The sequence below is a fragment of the Sorex araneus genome, chromosome 9, assembly GCF_027595985.1.
Source record: "Sorex araneus isolate mSorAra2 chromosome 9, mSorAra2.pri, whole genome shotgun sequence".
Classification (NCBI taxonomy): Eukaryota; Metazoa; Chordata; class Mammalia; order Eulipotyphla; family Soricidae; genus Sorex; species Sorex araneus.
This window is the reverse complement of record NC_073310.1, coordinates 54,340,604-54,354,924: the sequence shown is the minus strand read 5'-3', so window position 1 is coordinate 54,354,924 and position 14,321 is coordinate 54,340,604. Positions and strand designations below refer to the sequence as shown.

The following is a 14,321-nucleotide window of genomic DNA, read 5'->3' as shown; positions in this document are numbered from 1 at the left end:
TGCATTTGATATAATACAGTTTAATATAATTTAATATGATCTTTCTGCTGCTACTTATAATTCACTATAAACATCTCTGTAAAGAATTGCTCATAATTTCCATTTTAAACTTCAATTATTGTCATTGGGACATAACTTTATTCCAGTGTTTTTCGCCTTTTTTAAAACCATGTCCCTTGCCAACTTTGCTTCTTTCCTGTGCACCCCACACCCCACCATTTAGGTGATTTTTTTTTTTTCTTTTGGATTATACCCGGCAGTGCTAAGGGTTTGCTCCTGGCTCTGCACTCAGCCCTCGCAGAATTATATGATTCTAGAAATTCAACCCAGGTTGGCTGCTTGCAGTGACCTTGCCCCTTCTACTACCTTTTTACCCTCTGGGTCCTCATTTTTATGTGAATAAAGTATGTTTTTGTTTTGTTTTTGTTTGGGAGTCACACCTGGCTGTACTCAGGGCTTACTCCTGACTCTGTTCTCAGAAATCACTCCTGGCAGGATTCCAGGGACCTTATGTGGTATCAGAGTCAGTTGAATCTGGGTCAGTTCACTCACTGTTCTTTGGCACTGACCCATAGTAAGAATGGAGGCAGAAGACTGGGAGGGAGGCTGGAGGCCAGGTTACTTAGGACCATAAAAGTCATTGAAATGACTACTCCGCTTTCATTCTGAGGTAGTCATCTGTTTGAACAGAGGAGTAACCAAATGGGGAACTCTGAAATTCATTTAAACCTCCATTCTGGAGGGGAAAGAGGTGGTATGGCTCAAGAGATAGAGTGCATGTCTTGCTGACATTTTTGATTCCCTAGATTTGAACCCAGCACTTTGGCGACCCCCTACCCCTCATCTGTTGGGTGTGATCTCCACAATAATGGCAACAAGTATAAAAAGATGTTAAAAAATGGTCCCATGTGAAATTTACCAGCACTAGCCCCACTTACATGCCCGTGTCTTTTTTGAGAAGTCAGTAGGTTGTAAAGCTTTGCACATTATAGGGGGTGATGGAGAGTGAAATAAATCTGTTGTCTAGTAACATTGTTTGGTAGGCAGGAGAACAGCACTGTCTTTTTCATTTCTCGTGTGAGGAAATGAAGGTGAGTTGGGATGTTTTTTAGCGTACTTATGTTAACATTATATTCTAACATATTGTTATTATGTTAACATTATTATTATAATGTTATATATTTAATTACTATATTGTATAATAATTGTGTCATTTATATTACATTGTTTTATATTATATTTTATTATATAATAATATTATATTAACATAAACAGTAACAACTAAGTCTCACAATGAGAGACGTTACTGGTGCCCGCCCGAACAAATTGATGAGCAACATTTATTATTATATTAACATTATTAGCATTCTCTGCTAATGTGATCTATAGAGATTAACAGAAATGTTTCTTTAGGTTGTTGTGAGACAACTTCAACAGGAACTGGCTGATACCCTGAAAAAGCAGTCCATGTCAGAGGCTTCTCTGGAGGTCATATCACGTTACCGGTCTAGCTTAGAGGATGAAAAGAAGGATTTGAAGAAGAAAGTAAGTCAAATCAGAGCCTGAAATAGGTCAGGTCAACAGCTAATCTTCCAACATCCCCCCTTCCCCCTCCCTTAGTTTTTAGACCTCACTCAGTTGTGCTCAGGGCTAATTCTTAGCTCTGCACTCAGGACCACTCCTGGAGGACTTGGCAGGGGACAATGTAGGGTGCTGGGGATGCAACCTGGGCTGGCTGCATGCCAGGCATGTACCTTACCTGCTGCACTATCCCTCTGGCCCCTCAGCAGCTAATTTATTTATTTTTTTAATGTTAATTTTTTTAGTTGAATTACTGTGAGATAGAGCATTACAAGCTGTTCATAATTTGGTTTGTCATACAGTGTTTCAAGATCCATACCTCCACCATTGTAATTTCCCAACATCATTGTCTTCAGTTTCTCTCCCTCTCCCAAACTACACCCCACCCCAGCCTACCTCTTTGGGAGTCACCTCTCTTCTCTCTCTCTCTCTTTCTCTCTCTCTCTCATTTTAGTCATTATGATTTTTTTTAAATTGAATCACCATGAGAAAAGTTACGAAGCTTACAGGTTTAAGTCTCAGTCATACAATGATCAAATACCCATCCCTTCCACCAGTGCACATGTTCCACCACCAAGAACCCCAGTATACCTCCCATCCCCCCACCCCCGCCTGTGTGGCTGAGGATTTTCACTTTATTCTTTACTTTGATTATATTCAATATTTCAACAGAGGGGCTGGAACGATAGCACAGAGGGTAGGGCGCTTGCCTTGCATGCGGCCGACCAGGTTCAGTTCCCAACATCATCCCATATGGTCCTCTGAGCACCACGAGGAGTAATTCCTGAGTGCAGAGCCAGGAGTGACCCCTGTGCATCGCTGGGTGTGACCCCAAAAAAAGAAAAACAAAACAAAACAAAAACAATATTTCAACAGAAAACACACTATTATTATTTGAAATTTTCCCCCAACAATCAGATCTATGAAAAGGCATCATTTGAGAATTTGTTTTCCATTGCTGAGTATAAAGAGCATATGAGGTTTTGGATTTCTGGTATTTTAGTAATTAAGTCCAGAGAAATTTTTGCCAGAAGTCGCATCACTGTAAGCTCGTACTCTGTGTAGTGGGTTGTAAAAGATGGCCACCGGCACCGAAAGGAAAGGCCGACAGAGAAAAAACTTTCCCCTCCTGCAGCAGCATGGGACCTTAGCATAGTTCACAGTCTAGAGACATTTCTGCAAGAAGCCACTGGGTTCCAAAATTAGTTAGTGGGCCTCCGGGATCATGGTCATTCAGGAGCGGAGTAGGAGTTCATGTGGGGCTGCTTGGGGTCTCATCTGGGCGGAAAGCAGGCATTATGATTTTCTAATCGTCTAATTAATATGTTTTTCATGATTTTCATTGGCAGCTTCTTATGTTTTCATTAACATTGCGGTTTTACTATCTTTATAATGCATCCATTTCTTAAAGATAATGATGCATCATATTAATATCTCATACCATGATGAAATAAGCCATATAAAATTAGGATGTTTAATAGGTTGTTTCAAAAAATTGTCTTTTTTTTTTTCTTTTTGGGTCACACCCAGCGATGCACAGGGGTTACTCCTAGCTCATGCACTCAGGAATTACTTCTGGCAGTGCTCAGGGGACCATTTGGGATATGGAATCAAACCCGGGTCGGCCGTGTGCAAGGCAAATGCCCCACCCACTGTGCTATTGCTCCAACCCCAGAAAGCTATCTTTTTTCTTCCATTTACATTTATGAGTAGATATAGAATCTGTGTGTATATTTCATGGATCTCATAATATCTCATACAGGAAATTTGTTTATGTAAGCAGTTAAAGATAAGCTTTCCCTTTACTTTCTTTTAATTTTAGGTGCATTGTAAAAGAATTGAAATACTCAAATCATGCATAATGCATCTGATCTAAACAGAGAATTAAGAAAACAGTCCAGGGCTGGAGCTGTAGTATAGTAGGTAGAGTGTTAGCCTTGCACATGGCCAACCCAGGTTCGATCCCTGGCATCTCCATATGGTCCCCTGAGCATTGCTAGGAGTAATTCCTAAGCTCGGAGCCAGGAGTAACCTTTGAGCATTGCGAGTATGACCCAAAAAGCCAAAAAAAAGAAAAAAAAGAAAAAGAAAACAGTTCAGATCCTGCCTTTGGATTAAAACCCAACTATATTAAGAAAAAAATACATATTAGCTCATTTAAAATACATATTTCAGTATCTCAGTATAATTTAGAGTTGTGGCATCATCACTGCTCGCATTGTTGGAATATTTCCATTCAGAAAACACCCTGCAACCTTCACCTGTCACCTGCAGCCCAGCCTTCTCTCCCTCCCCAGGCAGGGCTCATTGCTGGGGGCCTCAAGGTGGTGCAGGGTATTGAACCTGGGCCTCCTGCATGCCAGGCTTGTGCTCAGAACTTCGAGCTATCTCACCGGTCCTTGGTATTGGAATTTATTCTCTGAATTAATTGCGAGATTCCACCTCTCTTGGCCTGGTTTATACTGTCACTCTGCCTTCCAGTTTCCTCTTTCTGCTTTATCCTACATTTATTCAGCTCTGGCCTTTTATCCCTGAAGCTTTTTCAGAGTTCTGTCATTAATTCTCTTACTTCCTTGGCATTTTTCATGTAGTCTGTACAAATCAGGTTAACCTTTAATTTGTATTGTTTTTAGTGAGAGATGTCTTATTTTTTTAATTGTAAGTTTGTCTAAGGAAAAATTATATTTTTAAAAGTATTATTAATTATATTTATTAATTTTATTAAATAAATTTATTGATCAAATTTATTATTAATAATAATAATGTTGTCTATCCTTGCAAATTTTAGCTTGATTGTTGCTGTAAGAAAACTTTTAAATCTTTCATGTATGGAGCAATAGCACAGCGGGTAGGGCATTTGCCTTGCACTCGGCCGACTCAGGTTCAATTCCTCCGCCCCTCTCGGAGAGCCTGGCATGCTACTGAGAGTATCCTGCCTGCACAGCAAAGCCTGGCAAGCTACCGTTGGTGTATTCAATATGCCAAAGACAGTAACAACAAGTCTCACAATGGAGATGTTACTGGTGCCCACTCGAGCAAATCGATGAGCAAAGGGATGACAGTGACAGTGACAGTTGTTGAGATAAAATTAAGTACTCTGTAGCATACCAATACATTCTTGTTGGGAGTTTATTTCTTTTTAAGTTAAGTATTTACTGTAAATATTTTTTCAAACAAGCGAAATTGAAAGTTACTTAATCTAACTTTGGAGAATTGTTATGTTAAAAATTATTCCCCCACTATGGAAAAAAAAATCTAAATTTAATTTTCTTCACTATGTAGGCAGAACTGGGATTTACAGAAGGCTTAATAGCACCTTACCAACTGTTAAAGTCTACTGAGGTTTATGGTATCCCATGTACATTTATTAGAGACTTGCTATTGTAGCCCAGCATAAAAAATTGCTATGAACAAATTGATTTGGTAAATTTCATTTAGCATCAGAGTCCAATATTTATTTCTGTGTCAGTGACTTTATCCTGTCCCCAAAGGATATGTGTGTGCCATGCTGCTCAGTCAAGGTGCTGGGTGGCTCACTAGTAGTACAACGAAGTAAATGACAGGGGTCAGAGAGATGGTATAGGGGTAAGATGTGTATTCCTGCACTGAGCATGGTAATACCAGGAGTGATGCCTGAGCACAGAGCCAGGAATAACCCCTGGATTCTTCTGGATATAGCTCAATACTTCTCCTTGCAAAAAAGAGTAAATTATTAATTATTTTAAGTTTAGAAAAGTATTGTTGACTTATGGAATTACTGCAGATTTTAGGAATTGGGGATATATCCAGGGCCTCAGGCTCCCCATTTTTTGTTACTGTCAATGTTATGGAAAAAACAGTTTCAGGGTAACTTGTTTAGAAGACTGTTCTCAGTGAAAGACTATTCACATGAGAAATTATAAATATTACAAATGAGGATTGATGTGGTATTTGGGATATAAAAATACATGTTTACTATAAGGTAGTTTCCTCTATATTTGTATTTTTTTTAACTTGGAGGGGGTCACAACTAGCAATGCTCGGGGCTTACTCCTGGGTCCACACTCAAGAATTACTCCTGGCAGTGCTCAGAGAACTATATGGTAAGCCAGAGATTAAATTCGGGTCAAGTGCATGCAAGACAAGCACCCTACCCACTATACTATCTCTCCTGTTCCTCTTTCTCTGTTTTTGACCAGCTTGTAAATCTGTGTACTTTTTTGATAGAGCATTATTTCATAACATGAATAATGTTTTGTGTTAGAGTTAGAAGAGAGGTTGGCAAACTTGCCTGTCAAGTGCCAGGTAAGAAATCGTCCCGGCTTTGGGGGTGAAAAGGTCTCTGTCTGATTGACCTGGCATGACTTGGCATGAAAGTGGCCGGAAACAAGAGGCAGATGAAGAATGTGGTACAGTTATCAAAACAGGTGATGGTAGATTGGTTCTAGATGACTAGTAAAGTTTTTTTCCTTCCTTTTTTCAGTTGCAAGAAGTCCAAGGTCAACATACAGAGGCCATAAGATGTGTTGAGAAGATGAAAGACCACATACAAAAGTAATGCTTTGAGCAACACATGCAGTGATGAGTATTTGTAAAGTAGATTAGCAGTGTGCTGTGAGAAATGTGTCCGTTATGATGCAGCTGATACAGCTGCTCAGCTGAGTAAAAATTGCAGCTCTGAGCTACTTAAGTTCCTAGTTTGTCTACATCCTCTCTGAATTCTGCATATTATCTAAAAAGAATTTAGAAAAATGGCATGATTAACCAAATCATCTACTTTTTATTTTATTTAATTTTGGTTTGGGAGTCACACACAACCTTATTCAGGGCTTACTCCTGGCTCTGTGCTCAGGGATCACTCCTGACGGTGTTCAGGGTACTCCTGTGTGGTGGCAGGGATCAAACCAGGTTTGGCTACATGCAAGGCAAGTGCCTTACCCACTGTAGTATCTATCTAGCTCCAATCATCTATTTTTTAAATTTTAAGATTTTTTTCTAATTGTACCTTTAGATGTTTGTTTGAAATTATGTACGTTTTTAGAACCTCTGTATAAAAATAATTATTTTTCAAAACATGTACTTTAGGCTTGAAATTGAAAATGGCAAGTTAAACATTACTGTCCAAAAACAAGCATCCAAAATTGAACAGCTTCAAAAAAATCCACTAAGTACAAGTTCGGTGAGTCAGTCTATTAATTTCTGTCATGCTGAAAAATAATTTTTATGTTTCTTAGTCGTAGTATATAAGAATATTTGTACAAACTGAAAAATTTTGTTAATAAAAATATTTCATATTGATGATTCTTATTACTAGTAATCATGCATTTAGGTAATCATAATCTGTTTTTCTTGTCTTTTTTTGTTGTTGGACCACACTGGCAGTGCTCAGGGCTTATTCCTGACATGAAGACAAGCCTTGCCCTTGCCTCTGTACTACCACTTGGCCCCGGTCACACTGCTTTTAACTAAGATTTTGCTACAGAAATCATTAATTTTGTGGCTAGAGATATAATTTTATTCTCTTACATATGACTAATCAGTTGTTTCTGTATCTTTTGTTAAAAGCTATCCTTGTTCCTTATAATTGTGTGACATTCTTGTTGGAAACCAGTTTACCATATGATGGTTTATTTTTGAATTTTTATACATTGATACACATGTACCTCTGCCCCCTTCCCCCCACACGTGAATATTTTGAGAACTCTGCTACTGATTGTGCATATTGCCAGTTGCCTTGCATAATAATCAAGTGTCACTGTGGCAGAATGTCATTAATTCTGTTTCTGTGGATACATTTTTAGTCTGAGGTAGTCCTACTTGTTTTTGTTTTGCTTTTGTTACTTTGTTGTTTTTCATTTTGTTTTTTTGGGCCACAGTTGGCAGTGCCCAGGGTTTACTCCTGTCTCTGCACTCAGGTATCATTCCTGGTGGTGCTTAGGGGACCATATGGGGTACAAGAAAAATGCCTTACCAACACTGTACTATCACTCTGCCTTTGTTGCCTTTATTTTTGACATCAAGTCCCAAAAATCATCCTAAGATCTATGCCAGAGGTTTGTATATGATTTAACAGGAATAGTTCTATGTCTACGTGGCTCGGGGGACCACATGGGATGTCGGGGATCAAACCCAGGTCGAGTTTGTGTAAGGCAAGCTCCCTACCTGCCATGCTAAGGCTCCAGCCCACATTGCCTATGTACAACCTATGACTGTTGTCATCTGATATTTGTCGTTCTCCTTCTGACTTGTTTTACTTAGCATGACACCCTCTAGTCCTATCCATGGAAAGAAATCTAGATTTCCTCTTTTCTGATAGCTGGGCAGTATTCCATTTCATATATATATATATATATATATATATATATATATATATATATATATATATAACCACTTATTATCCACGCATCTGTTATTGGGCACTTGTGTTGTTTCCAGACCTTGACCTGAGTCGGACTATGATGAACAGTGATGTGCATATCACTGTCACTATCATCCCATTGCTCATCATTTTGTTCGAGCGGGTACCAGGCATATCGAATATGCCACAGGTAGCTTGCCAGGCTCTGCCGTGTGGGCGTGACACCCTCGGTAGCTTGTGGGGCTCTCCAAGAGGGGTGGAGGAATCAAACACTGGTCGGCCGTGTGAAAGGCGAATGCCCTACTGCTGTGTTATCACTCCAGCCCAGGTGTGCATATACATTTTTCAATTAGTGTTTTGTGTTCTTGGGCTTAGATACCTGGGATTTGGGTCAGGCCTGGCCATGCTTGGGGGAACATGTGATCCTGGGGATTGAATCTGGCTGGGCCTGACGTATTCCAAGCATAAACTCCAGTCTTTTGAACCATCTCTCTTAGATGACTTAGACTTATTTTATGGAGGAAAAAGGTGAAACAGTCACGAAAAATAATAGGATAAACTTACATGCTAATATTTTGTGATGAAGTGATAACAGTAAAGGATATAGTTTTGTGAGTCCTGGTAGTTTAAACTTGATTCTGGATTTTCTTTGGTTTTGGTCCACATCCTGTAGTGCTCAGGGCTTAGTCCTGACTCTGACCTCAGAGATCACTCCTGATGGGGCTCAGGGCACCATACGGGGTACCAGGAATTGAGTCCAGGTCAGCCACGTGCAAGGCAAGTGTCCTGCCCATACTGTCTCCAGCCCCATGTTCCGGATTTCTTGAGTAGTTCAAGTCTTCACATTCTAAGACTACTAAAATCAGTTTACATATAGCACAACTGAGTTTATTTCTAAATAGGATTGTGGTTTTGACTATTTGCAGTCTGCTCCTTCCCGACCAATCTATTTGCCATTTTATTCATGCAGATTGATGATCTGATCACAAAACTGGAAACTGCATCTTCAAAATGTCAACATTTGGATGCACAGAATCAAATGCTTCAGCAGGAGTTATTGTCTATGAAAGGAATGCAAAAGAAATATGAAAAGCTCAAGAAGAATAAAAAACAATTGGAACAAGAAGTAGTAAACCTCAAAAGTCATGTAGAAATAAATATGGTTGAGCGCAGTCAAGTAGAACAATATAAACAAGAGATTGAAGAAAGAGCAAGACAGGAAATAGTAGAAAAATTAAAAGAAGTCAATTTAATTTTACAGGTTAATTTATTGATCTGTAATTGCTCTAATCCATTTCACTGCAAATTGTATTTTGGCTGTATACTTTGCATGTGGTTCCTCTATTTCCCTTACATCAGTTTGTTCTGTGAATTTCTGAAAGGAAGGCAGAATTTGTTTCTTCATTAAAATACTTAAGTTTTCATTATTATTACCATTAAATTGAAGTTCCATCATGGTTCTTGCTAGAGAATCATTTTATCTTTAAGTTTTATTTGTATACACAGGCTCTAAGGAGGAAAAGCAAAAAAAAAAAATGTGATTTAAAAATTGTTCCATTTTCCTTTTTGTATTTGACTCAAAACCAAAAGAAAATGCACTATTACAATTTTTGTATTTTTTAATTTGCATTAGGCACAAGCAGCATCACAAGAAAACCTAGAGCAGTTAAGAGAGAATAATAATGCTTCAGTGAGGAGTCAGCTGGAAGTCCGAATTAAAGAGTTGGAATATGAACTCTCCAGAGTGAAAAATTCACAGAAAGACTCGAATAAAACAGAATTAGAAAAATACAAGCAACAAATAAAAAATTTGGAATCCGAACTCACCAGAATGAAAACTTATCAGGAGGAATCTAGTAAAATAGAATTGGAAAAATATAAGCAGCTCTTCCTAAAAGAATTTAAAGTTAGAAAGTCATTGGCAAATGAGCTAAAAAGGTAAGTCAAAAACATAGAATAAAATTTATTTTTTTAATTTTTAAGGATCCAGGTCATATTTGTAGGGAATGAAAATAGACTATATTATGTGCAATTTGGGGAAATGATGTAGTAAATGAATTTATTTTAAGTGTTAATCTCTCTGCTTTTAATATTTTCACATGCTTTACATTTCTTTCTCTTTTAGCATTTGCATATAGTTTATCCAATCAACTTGTCTTTAAACTAAGTATTTTTGAAATTTCATAATTTTCACAATGGTGTTACTATTGCTTGTTATAATTCCCCTAAATAGAAATGTTAACATGTTTAATTTGGGGAAGATTACAACTTGTTCGTTCATTTGCGGTAGGGTGGGGTGGGGTAGAGCTTCAGGGAGGGTATTGGCCCATACACAGCAGTGCTCAGGGGACCACATATGCTACTCGGATAGAACCAGGTCAGCTGCATTCAAGGCTTGCTCCCAACCCACTGTACTATGACTCTGGCTCTAAAGATGACAACTTAAACCAAAGGGTCAAATACTTTTACTCAGCACTTTTTGGTATTTGGAAGATTAACTTTTTTTTTTTTGCTTTTTGGGTCACACCTGGCGATGCACAGGGGATACTCCTGGCTCTGCACTCAGGAATCACCCCAGCCATGCTCAGGGGACCATATGGGATGCTGGGATTTGAACCCGGGTCGGCCGCGTGCAAGGCAAACGCCCTACCCGCTGTGCTATCTCTCCAGCCCCCGGAAGATTAACTTTTTTTGATTGTCATCTTTGGTCTTTTCACTGGAGGGCACCTTGCGATAATCTGTCCTCCCGTTTTCTGCCTTATACAAAAGCATGAATGTGAAATAGAATACAGATATGGAAGGGTAGTATAGCTACCCTTCCAGGGACAGAGAGAAAGAGAGTGAATGTGTGTGTGTGTGTGTGTGTGTTGTGTTTTAGGGAGGATTGCACCAATGTGTGTGTGTGTCTGTGTCTGTGTGTGTGTTGTGTTTTATGAAGGGTTGCACCAATGTGTGTGTGTCTGTGTGTCTCTGTGTGTGTGTTGTGGTTTAAGAAGGATTGTACTAGTGTATGTGTGTATGTGTGTGTGTGTGTGTGTGTGTGTGTGTGTGTGTGTGTGTACGTCTGGTCACTAACTGATACCTCCTCTATCATTCTCACCATGAGGTTATTTCTCTAGGTGATTGTAGTGAAATATTCAGTGGGTTGTGTGTAAAAGCAAATTTCTATAAATGTCCTGGAAGGAATTTTTTTTAAATCTAAACTGATTTACTATGTCTGATGGTATCTTCAGAGATTCTATATCTGGGTCTATTACAGATGGCATTGTTATCTGTTAAGCCATCTTCTTCACTAATAATCTTCCCTACTTTGAATTACTTGTAAGTTAGAAATTCTCCTAGAAACATATACTTCTTCAGGACACCTACAAATGCATAAGTGTATATAGTAGACATCTTAGAACACATTTGCAGTATTAAAAGGGTAATTCTGGGATGGCACAATAGTACAGTGGGTAGGACACTTGCCTTGCATATGACCAAACTGAGTTTGGTGTTCCATATGGTCCCCTAAGCCTGACGAGTGATTCCAGCATGCAGAGCCAGGAATAACCCCTGAGAACTGCCAGGTTTGGCCCCCAAACAAACAAAAAACCAAAAATGGGAAATTCTATTTATTATTAAGTTCACTTAAAAAAATGGAAGTCACTTGGGAATCATTTTGGGAAACATGAAACACCAAGCAGTGTCCTTGTGCAGTCTTCACAGGGATAATGAGCGGCTTGCAGCGATCATCAGCAACAAGATCCTCGTGGAGAAACAGCAGGGCGGATCTTTACTCGGTACTCTCACTGCCAGGCCAGTTCTGGATCTGCCTTACGCTGGAAATCTGAACAATAGTTCGGTGTTGCAGAGAAATCTGACTCCACAAGAAAATTTAGTGATCCCTACCTCAAACCCATGGCTTCCAAACAACAGCATGGAGGCTTACTTGATCAAGGTGAGGGGCTTTAGTTATTGATCCTTGGGCTTCAAATTTCAGGTATCATATTTATTTTTAATTTGGTTTCTGAGTGTTAAACTGATGCTATGTACCGAACACAAAAGGTAACTGTGCTAATAAAGATAAGAGATGGGGCTGGAGAGAGAGTAAAGGGGTTAAAGCACTTGCCTTCCATTCCACTGACTCCAGTTTGATCCCAACACTGCATGTGCTCCCCCGAGCACCACCAGGAATGACTGCTGAGCTCAGAGCCAACTAGAGTGGCCAAAAAACAAAGGTGATAAATTTTATAATTTTTTTTTTGCTTTTTGGGTCACACCTGGCAATGCACAGGGGTTACTCCTGGCTCCGCACTCAGGAATCACCCCTAGCGGTGCTCAGAGGACCATATGGGATGCTGGGAATCGAACCCGGGTCGGCCTCGTGCAAGGCAAACGCCCTACCCGCTGTGCTATCTCTCCAGCCCCAATTTTATAATTTTAAAGTTTCTAGATCTGTCATTTTTTTTTTACTTGCTTTTTTTTTCTTTTTGGTAGTGGGGGATAGGGACGTGTTGGGGTGGGGTTTGGGGGCCACATCTGGCAGTGCTCAGAACCTACTCCTGGCTCTGCACTCAGGGGTCACTTATGGCCTGGCTTAGGAGACCATCTGTGGTATCAGGGACCGAACCCCTGTCGGCAGTGTTCAGGGCGAGTGCTTTAACCCCTGTGCTTCCTCTCCAGCCCCTGCTCTGTTTCCTTATATGCCGCAGATGAATGAGATCATCCTGTGTTTGTAGTTCTTCTGATTTATTTTATGTAACATGACATTCTTTGTATTCCATCCATGTTGTAGCAAAAGGCACTATTTCATTTTTCCTTTTTAAAAAACATTTTTATTTAATTAATTTATTTTAAATTGTTAGTTTGTAATATCTCATTAGCCATTATAAATAATATTTGACTTTTTTCAGATGCAACAGGAATTGGAAAAAAATATTACTAGAGAACTGGAAGAAGGTATGTTGTTTTACATATTGATTTTTGAAATAAATGGTATCATTTTTGGTTATTTGGATAGTAGATAACTATCTTAAATGTCTTTTCTTGTATGTAGCTAATGAAATGTATAATAACATAAATATACATAATAAAGAATGCATTTATTTTTCATTTTGTTTTTATCTACCATAGCTTTTAAAAATATCTCAAATTTTTATGTATCTGTTTCTGGTTATACCTAGACTTCTGCCATCACTGGGGAACTGGACATTTCTTAACTTTGATCATGATGTTGCAGTTGTTTTTTTTAAAAATTAAGTTAACTATAAAATATTTTAGATACAGAATATAATACTCTCTTTTTTTTTCCAGCTGCTGCTGAATTTGAATCTGGATCCTATAGATCTTCTCCAGGATCTACCAATGGGTCAAATCTAACTCAGGATTTACTTATGCAAACATCACAAGAATATGTAGAGATTTTAAAAAAAAATTATCTGATATGAACTACAATTATAAAAATATATTTCCTGAGCAGCTTACATGACATTAAATTATTTCCCATATAACATATGACATATGCCTTTGTGTCATCTGTGTATGATGAAAAATTTCTATTTTAATTATTTCTTGGCATCTAATTAACCTTTAAGCAGATATAGTGAATGCAAACCAACACTACTGATTCAACCCTGGGCACCACAAAATACAGCACTCCGGAGTTTAATATATTTAAACTGTCAAGTATAGCTATTAGAGCAACACTCAAATAACCATGTCCTTATTTATACTTCAGTAGTAGTAATTGATTGCTTTTTTCTGTTTTTAATTTTCATCACTATATACAGACCTAAAGGTTAAGACAGTCATAATTTTGACTGTCTACATCAGTGGCTATTGTCAATATTTGAACGTTTTTGTTATAGTGCCATAAAGTTCACCATGTTTAATTTTAAACACAAGTTTAAAATGATCTATGATCTTTCCTCATAGAGAAGTACGATTTGCCAAGTTTTTCACTATTTATTTTTGACTTTTTAATTTTATTTTAAATTTAAACTTATTTTAAATTTATTTTTGACTTTTTAATTTTTTCATTAGTGTTTGGAAAGTTAAAGAAAAATTTCAAGTTTCAGTACAAAGAATGTTTCCCCTGGGGCTTGGAGGTCCTGACCCTGGTTTGGTTTCTGGGGGCACAGGTCCTTCCGAGCATTGCTGGGTACAACCCTGGAGAACAGCACACAGCCCACCCCACCCCCACCCCACCACCAACACCAGCACTGCTGGGGTAGCCCTGACACTGCAGGGCCTGACATCCTTGGGCCCGACCATCCACGTTGAAGAGTAAATTCCTGGGACTGGAGTGATAGCACAGCGAGAAGGGCGTTTGCCTTGCATGTGGTTGACCTGAGTTCAATCCACAGCATCCCTGATGGTCCCCCAAGCATTGCCAGGAATAATTCCTGAGTGCAGAACCAGG

General features: G+C 38.7%; 1 protein-coding gene across 4 annotated transcripts in view; it reads left to right on the top strand.

Moving 5' to 3' along the window:
* Nucleotides 1–13,414, top strand: part of ANKRD26 (ankyrin repeat domain containing 26) — a 70,162-nt gene extending 56,748 nt beyond the window's left edge. For all 4 annotated transcript variants that reach the window (XM_055146923.1, XM_055146922.1, XM_055146921.1 and 1 more), the window contains 8 exons: nt 1,414–1,545; nt 6,044–6,114; nt 6,646–6,739; nt 8,889–9,179; nt 9,552–9,856; nt 11,618–11,858; nt 12,814–12,859; nt 13,214–13,414. In XM_055146923.1, the coding sequence (XP_055002898.1) occupies nt 1,414–1,545; nt 6,044–6,114; nt 6,646–6,739; nt 8,889–9,179; nt 9,552–9,856; nt 11,618–11,858; nt 12,814–12,859; nt 13,214–13,347 (1,314 nt within the window). In that variant the 3' untranslated portion in view covers nt 13,348–13,414. The remainder of the gene's footprint in view (nt 1–1,413; nt 1,546–6,043; nt 6,115–6,645; nt 6,740–8,888; nt 9,180–9,551; nt 9,857–11,617; nt 11,859–12,813; nt 12,860–13,213) is intronic.
* The last annotated feature ends 907 nt before the right edge of the window (nt 13,415–14,321 follow it).